Source organism: Camelus dromedarius, chromosome X (genome assembly GCF_036321535.1).
Source record: "Camelus dromedarius isolate mCamDro1 chromosome X, mCamDro1.pat, whole genome shotgun sequence".
Taxonomy (NCBI): domain Eukaryota; kingdom Metazoa; phylum Chordata; class Mammalia; order Artiodactyla; family Camelidae; genus Camelus; species Camelus dromedarius.
In genome coordinates this window covers 1177500-1185371 of record NC_087472.1, presented here as the reverse complement: position 1 = coordinate 1185371, position 7872 = coordinate 1177500, and the positions used below count along the sequence as shown (strand labels likewise).

The window sequence follows — 7872 nt, the reverse complement described above, 5'->3', positions numbered from 1 at the left end:
AAGGCCACCTCCTCCAGGTGGCCCATAGTCATGACTCCCTTCCTTTGCCTCAAGCCTGGGCTGGCCAGGCAAGTCGGAGTCCGCCGTCTGGAGTGCAGGTGGGCAACGGGCCGTTGCAGGTGTTCACTGAGCGCCTACGGCCAAAAATCTACCATGGACCAGGGACCTGAAACCCGGGATGAGCTAGCATCCTGACTGCCACTGATTTGGCCCCCGCTGGGTGCCAAGCCTGGGCGGGGGCAACAGAGACGGACTGAATTCTCAGGAGCACGGTTAGGTGCAGTCCTTAAGTCCGGGAGTGGGCAGTGGTAGTGGGGCAGCCACAGAGCCAAGGGTCTGTGAACTGGGTGAGCACAGCCACACCCTGGCACTGCCAGACTCCCTCTTCCTCTTCTATGTGCCTATTTCCTGGTAGCTTCGTATTCAATGCAAGTATCACTTTCTTGGGGAAGGCCACATAAAGCAGTGTCTTAAACCTTTTGCCCGCAAACCCCAATAAGAACTACACTGTACATCCTGAGCCAGTACTTGTGTGCACACACACAGGGTGACACAAGTAACTGAAACAGGTGGTTCACAAAATGAGCCTTTCCCTTGCTACCTGAAAAGGACTCTGACATTTCCTATTCTATTCCACTGCATTAAAGGAGAGAAAGAAAAAGGGTGGAGGGAGAAAGCTCCTGGCCAAGGCTCCCCACATGCATCTCTGGGTCTCTACTTCTTCCAGGTCTAGGGAATGCAGGTTTGTAAGCACCAGCTGTTCTCTAGTAAAGATCGTAATAAATTAAAGACCTTTCCTCCTTGTGTTGAAAGTTCCTGAAAACCACTAGAATCAAGGCAAGCTGAATCTCCAACTAGCCATGCCAATAGTCCCAAGGTAAACTGGTGTGTTCTAGGCTTGGAACACAAGGCATTCTTTGAGAGGCTTTTGGTCAGCTAATCACTCACTGGTACATATTAATTGTGACCACCTCCTACACATTAATTTTCACAATATTCACCATCTTATGACTTTTGTTACTATCTGAGCAACGTTTTACAGCATTCTGTTGCCAGGCAAAACCTATAAGATTTTTAACATCCTTGAAGAGAAAACTTAAGTTTTGTATTGAACCAAAGGATTAAGATTCTGATCTTTAAGAAAACATTAACAGCTTGAGAGGGGAGGGTATAGCTTGGTGGTAGAGTGCATGCCTAGCATGCACAAGGTCCTGGGTTCAATCCCCAGTACCTGTATTAGAATAGATAAATAAACCTAATTACCCCCCCCCAAAAAAAGGAAGAAAGAAAAAGAAAACATTAACAGCTCAATGAACAATTGTCTCCTTGGACCTGAATGTTGAGGAATGTATTCTTGTTGATATTATTTTTCCCTATAATTTTCGATAGTGCTGGAATTACAAGTTATATAATATCCTGCTCAGAACCCATTCCTCATCCTTAAAGGAGAAACTGTCTTCTTATTCTTGACTAGGAATCAGTGGCTTCCTATCCCTTTCCACCCTCGCTGCAGTTCCAGAGAAATGCCTCCTCTTCTTTAATTCTGCCCACCTGTTCCCAGGAAGACTCCACTTGAGGCCCTAGATTTCCCCCAATAGCCCATTTGCTGACACAGAACCCCCTCTGGGCCACACTGTCCAGATCATCACCCCAGGACTAGGTACCAACTGGGAGAACAATCCATGAATGAATCGCTGCACTCGGGGCCCTTGCACAAGTCTCCTCCCTCTCTGGGCCCCTAATTCCTCGACTATGTGATCGTGGTAAGGGTGGTGCCAAGGGCCTCTGGGCTCTGACAGTCAAGGGCTCTCCTGCTTTCTGGTGGTCTGGGATGGGTCTGCCTGCAGTGCACCTGGACTTGGTCTCCAGGTGGGCTTGGGCACAGGGGACCATCACAAGTCAGGCTCCTGGTGCCACTGGTGGTGGGACCTCATACTGGGGTGACTGGAGGAGGAGGGGATAAAAGGCAGAGTGGCAAGGCAGGTGCCGGGGGACAGGGTGTTCCTAGGGGAGAAGGCAAACTTAGAATTCTTTGACCTCATAAGGAAACAGCTTGGATCTGTATGGGGAGGGGTGGCATGGGGGAGGACAGCCTCCGGGACAGGGGCCAGCATTGCAGAAGAAGGCTTGGAGAGGTGCTGGGGAATTGGATCTTGCCAAAACTTAAAATTCCACGAGGCAGACTCTGAGCAGCCCAGAGCCCTGACACCATCTCCCTTCCTGCTCTGAAAGATAAGCAGCAAGACCCTGCCTGCCTAGGGCTCTCCCTACTTTCGTACTGCCTTGCATGTCTTGGGGCCCACACGCCTCGTCCTCTTCCAGAGATATGGTAGGCCTCACCTTTACTCGAAAACCCTGCAACTTTTGGGCAAATTTTCTGAGGCTCTGTGTAGTCAAATCAGGGCCCTATCTTCTCACCACTAACTGTATGGTTACATCTTCTTCACCCCATGAACAAACCTCCACAGTGACCCTCACCAGCTGGGCCAACCTGCCTGGATCTGACCAGAGCCCTCCTCACTTCTGTTACCAGCTGTCATCTACGAGGAAAGGACGGGGCCTCCCCTCCCCAGGCTCCCAGGTCTGGGAGGCGCACTTCAGTTGGCCCCACACTCCATCATCTAGCTTTGTTTAGAATGTGATTGTCACCTCCTTCGCAGTTTCATGGGGCAGCTCTTCACTGCTCAAGGTCCTCACCAACTCCTAGTGACTGTCCAGACTCCTCAGCAGGCCTTGGTGGTCTGCCCCCTTCAGTCCCCTGGCCCCTGTGTCCCGGGGGCCCCCTCTGCACCACGTGACAGTGAAGCCCACCCAGACCCAGGTGCACAGAGCCCATCAAGCAGTTCCTCAGGGAACCACTGCGCAGGTCCCTCTGGGTCTGGAAGACACCCCCCCCCACCCCTGCCCGGCCGCCTCCTGGGTCACACTGGCTCAGGGCCCATTCAGACAGGAGAGGAAACCCCTACTGCCCCAGGTGGACTGCTGGTGGGTCAGACGGACACTCGCTGTCTCTGCATGCGTCACCCTGCGGCCTCTGCCAGTGCCCATTGGCACGCCCTGCCCCTTTCAGGGCTGCTTGCTCCTGGATCGCCTGTGGCCTCCTGGCCCAGTGCCCCATTTCCTCCTGGGTGGAGCGGGTTGGGAGGGAGGCAGGCGGTGGGGACCGGCGGGCGCAGGTGCGCAGCCCAGGGCGGTGCAGAGCGGGCAGGCCGGCTGGGGCAAGGAGTCTGGGGGGCGGCCTGGGGTCCGGGCGCCACGGGCTCCGCTGGCGTGGCGCACGCGCGCACAGCGCTGGCAGCAGCGCCTCGCCCGGACCCGCGCTCTCCAAGGGCTTGCCCTTAAGATCGGGCCCCTTCATGCTGCTGCCGAGCGACCGGCTTGGGCGCGGCCAGGGACCCCCAAGCGCTGGATCTCGGAGGAAGGGGGACCGCGAGGGCTGCGGGGGGACTGAGCGGAGCCTACGTCACTCACAGAGGGCGAGCACGACCAGTGCTCCCACGTCCTAGCCAGTTAATGCCGGTTTCACTGCCTCGGGCCCCGCCCCTCCTCACTTCCTCACTTCTCACCCGAATGTCCCAGCGGGTGACGCCTCGGCTCGCCGGCCCCGCCCCTCTCCCACGTCCCCACGGGTCTACGCTCGTCCCCCTTGAGCGCAGGCCCCGCCCTTCCTCGTGTCTAGCCCGAACGCGCTAGCGTGTGACGACGCTTGGCCCGCCGACACCGCCCCTTCTCCCAGGCGCGCAGCCCCGCCCGCTCCCACGGCCGGACTGGTCTGCGCCGCTTTGCCGCTGACGCACTCTACGCCCGTCTTTCGCCTCCAGCCAATCCCGTTCGTCCGTGACGTCTGGGCTGGCCAGCCCCGCCCGGCCCGTTCCCGTGGCTCGACTAGTCTGCGCGGGCGGTTCTCCGGGCCTGTCTCCGCCCCGCGCAGCGCGCGCGGCCCGCAGAGACCGCGGCTGTGACGCGAGCGTGACGCAGGGGTGACGTGAGCCCAGCCGCTCCCGCTGCCCCCGCCGCGTTCCGAGGCAGCCGTAGCCCGGCTCGTGTCGCCAGGCCCGGGCCACCCCCTAGGCCTCCGCCGCCCGCTGCCCGTCATGGACGACTACGCGGGCCTGTCGGACGCCGAGCTAGCCGCCGTGCTGCGCCAGTACAACATCCCGCACGGGCCTGTCGTGGGTACGCGGCGGCGGGCGGCGGGCGGCGGGCTGCGGGCGGGCCCCCTGCCCGCGCTGCCCCGGGCTCTCAGCCCGCGCCCCTGACGGCCTTGCGCCCCCTGTCTGGCCAGGTTCCACGCGCAAGCTCTACGAAAAGAAAATCTTCGAGTTTGAGACCCAGAGGCGGAGGCTCTCGCCCCCGAACTCGTCCGCATCCCCTTTCTCCTATCGGTTCTCGGGTAAGGCCCCCGCCGCAGAGCTCCACTTGGCCGCCTGCGGGGACAGGCTTTGGGCGACGGGGAGGAAGGAGTCTCGCGGGTGTGGTGGGGCCGCTGGTTGGGAGGGGCACGGGGAAGAGGGAGGGGAGCCTGGAGCAAATGGTCCTGGCCCCTCCCCCATTCAGACTTAGATGCGGCGTCCATGGACTCGGATATGTACGATCTGCCCAAGAAAGAGGACGCTTTACTTTACCAGAGCAAGGGTAAGGCCATGGTGGGGTGGGCACCCTGGCACCCTCGTTCCACTCCTTCAGGGATCCCGGTGTCAGGAAGAACCTGAGACCTCAACCCCCATGGTCCTACAGTGGCCTTGGAGGGGAGAAATTATGTCACAGGCCCCCAAGTGGGCGTCAGATTAGGGCCATCGCGCCAGGCGGGGGACACCGCTGCCCCTTCTGCTACCGCTGCCCCTCCTTCCCAAGGTTACAACGATGACTACTACGAGGAGAGTTACTTGAGCACCAGGACTTACGGAGAGCCTGAGTCTGTAGGCACATCCAAGGGCTTCCGCCAGCCCTCCGCTTCACTCTCAGATGCTGACACCTTCCACCACCAGGTGAGCTGGCCATTGGGCCCCCTATACTTGGGTACAACCTGAGGGGGTCATCGCTGGGTTTGGATACACTGGGGGGGCACTGGGTGCAAATGGTGGCTCCTAAGCTTCCAGGGAGAGGTGGGCTCAGCAGTTGCCTGCCTAGTCAGGACCTTTCTTTGCGGGGCTGTCACAACTGTCTGACTAAAGGACCTGGGACATGCCCTACACTCTGGTCTGGGATCTGGGTTTGAGCTCTTTCTGAGAATCCTGGGGCAGAAAGTAGGGTGCAGGCAGTCAGGACAGTCACTGAGCAAGTGGCAAGGCCCCACAGATAGGGCCGGGAACTGAGAAGGCTTCTGGAGGGTGGCGAGCCCCCGGCTTTTAAGCAGTATTCAGAGTAGGCTGGGCAGGGAAGTTCGGATTAAGGGATGTGACAGGACCACGCTGACCTCACCAGGCAGTATCTTTTTACCCTGATTCACTTCTGTAGGTTCGCGATGACAGTCTTTTCTCTTCCGAAGAAGAAGGCAAGGATAGGTGAGTAGTAGGGAGGGCCAGGGATTGGGGCTGGTTCTGGGCTCAGGCCCTCCTGACCTATCCACTCTCCTCTTTGCCTCAGGGAGCGCCCCGTGTATGGTCGTGACAGTGCCTACCAGAGCATCGCACACTACCGCCCTGTTTCCAACGTCTCCAGAAGCTCCTTGGGCCTGTCCTATTACCCCACCTCCTCCTCTACCTCTCCAGTGTCCTCATCTTCATCTCCCCCACCTTCGTGGCTCACCCGCCGTGCCATCCGGCCCGAAAAGCAGGCCCCTGGGGCAGGTCTGGGTCAGGAGCGCCAGGTCCCACTCTGGGGTCAGATGCTCCTGTTCCTGGTCTTCGCTGCCTTCCTGCTCTTTGTTTACTACTCCATGCAGGCTGAGGATGGCAACCCCTTCTGGGCAGACCCCTGAGGGTCTGGCTTCGTGGTTTTGGGGCCAGCTGCTCTTGGAAGTCCTGGCTGACTGCCTTAGCAGTGTTTGCTGGGGGGGGGGGGTTGGGGCTTTTCTGTGTTCTAGCTTGGGGGTCCTGGGAAAGGGGCAATGTTTGCTTCTCCTGCCTTGTCCTGCCAGGGAGGCAGCAGGACCAGACCCTCTGCAGCATGGTGGGCCTGGGCGGGCCTTCCTCTGGAGCCTCCTGGCCCTGCTTGCCTCTGACCCTTAAGGGCCTAGGAGGGCAAGACCCTTCTCCTGGAGAGAACATGGTGGTTGTCATTGCATGATTTGTTGTCACTTCATTGGGGGGGATTAACCAAAGACCACCCTGACTTTGTTTTCATGAACGCACAATAAAAAGACCGTTTATTTTTAACATGTGGGCTCTTCCCTTTAATGTGGGGAGGGGTTGGGCTGCCCCCTGCTCAGGGCCTCTGGGGCTTGGGTCTCCAGAATTGACATCTGGCTTTGTTCTTCCTTTTTCTTTTCGGTTAAGGGTAGGGATCATATGCTACCCGTGGGTACATATGTGTTTTGCTTGTAGGGTCCATTTCCTGATTTGTTATCAAAGCTCTTGTAACTACTTAAGAATTACAGCCCACGGACAGCCCACCCGGAAATGCAGGCAAGGCGGCATGGACGACGTCAGTTGTGGATGTCCTAACTGGGAAAAGCAGACGCCCACCTCAGTGTCCCAGGGCAGGGAGATGGGAAGGGTTCTGCTTGGTGGGCCATTTCTATTGGAAAGCTGATTGTTTAATGACAGGGGAAGGCTCCCAATACCCGGAAATGCCCCATCACCTTCGGGTTAACCATTCCCTCACCTGGCTATTCTCAATTACCTCCTGGTTTTCTGCCACGGGTATTTCCTAATTTTCAAAGTTTAGGTACAACTTTAACGGCAGGTGCTGAGGTAACCCAGGGTAGGACGCCATGTGAGGCCGTGGACTCTGGCTCTACACTGCCAGCAGGGGGCTGAAAAGCAGAGAGGCTGGCTCCACCAGGGCTTCCCCGTTGGGTGGGGCCCTGACACCAGTTCCTCACCTCTGGTGGCTCCTGGCTACAGATGGTAGATAGGACATGGCAGGGCTGGCCTCTCACCTGCACGTGCACTGTGGGCTCCTGAGTCTTTGCAGGCACTTGGCTGTCCAGGGCCACATGGTGAGCTCCAGCCAGGGCGGGGGCTGGAACCCTCCCACCCAACACTCCTCATTTTTTTGCTGCACCCTAGTCTGTCCCTGCACTTTTTTTTTGGTATGTATGAGTTTTCCTAAAAGTAACACCTTTTTATGCATTTAAAATATACAGAAAAGATACATATATATACAGAAAAGAATGAAAACTTAGTTGCTTCAGATTTTCTCACCACTCCCACAGCCTCTGCAAGCCACTCCCACCTGGCTCTCCCAGCACCCAGCCAACTGGCGTGGAGTCCCCAGGCCCCTTGTCATCCCAGTGCAAGAGCTGAGGCTTGGATGATTCATGGTGGGTGGTGGGCATGGGCAGAGATGCTGCCTCCTCGTTGGTGACAACAGGGCCTGATGGTAAGATCAGTGAGCCTGCATTGGGGGAGGAGCAGAACAAGCAATCAGGTTGCCAGTGCATGGGGACTACAGAGGGGCACAGTGAGACATCTTGTTTCAGCAACTGATCCCAAATCAAGTATGTTACGAGCAGGGACTGAGCCTGTGAGAATGGTCCCCAACAATCACTCACTACCGGGGACTGCTGGAGCCCCAAGGAGTCTGGGAAGAGGCAGGTGAAGCCTAGAGAAATGGTAAGGCTTATGTGCTGACACTTGGGAGTAGCTGAGGCAGAGAGAAGGGACAGCACAGGAGGAAGGAGAGCTGGGCTTGAGGCATCACAAGGAAGGGGAAAGACCGAGGCCTCTGGATGGAATGCCCTCTGCGGGCTTCAGTCCTCCATCTGTT

At 57.6% G+C, this 7872-nt stretch overlaps 1 protein-coding gene across 1 annotated transcript; it reads left to right on the top strand.

The window, feature by feature from the left end:
- The first annotated feature begins 3946 nt into the window (after positions 1–3946).
- Positions 3947–6317, top strand: EMD (emerin). Its single transcript, XM_031446212.2, has 6 exons — positions 3947–4176; positions 4286–4393; positions 4558–4635; positions 4855–4988; positions 5458–5504; positions 5587–6317. The coding sequence occupies exons 1-6, from the start codon at positions 4095–4097 to the stop codon at positions 5918–5920; spliced, it is 783 nt and encodes a 260-aa protein (XP_031302072.1). The 5' UTR covers positions 3947–4094; the 3' UTR covers positions 5921–6317.
- The last annotated feature ends 1555 nt before the right edge of the window (positions 6318–7872 follow it).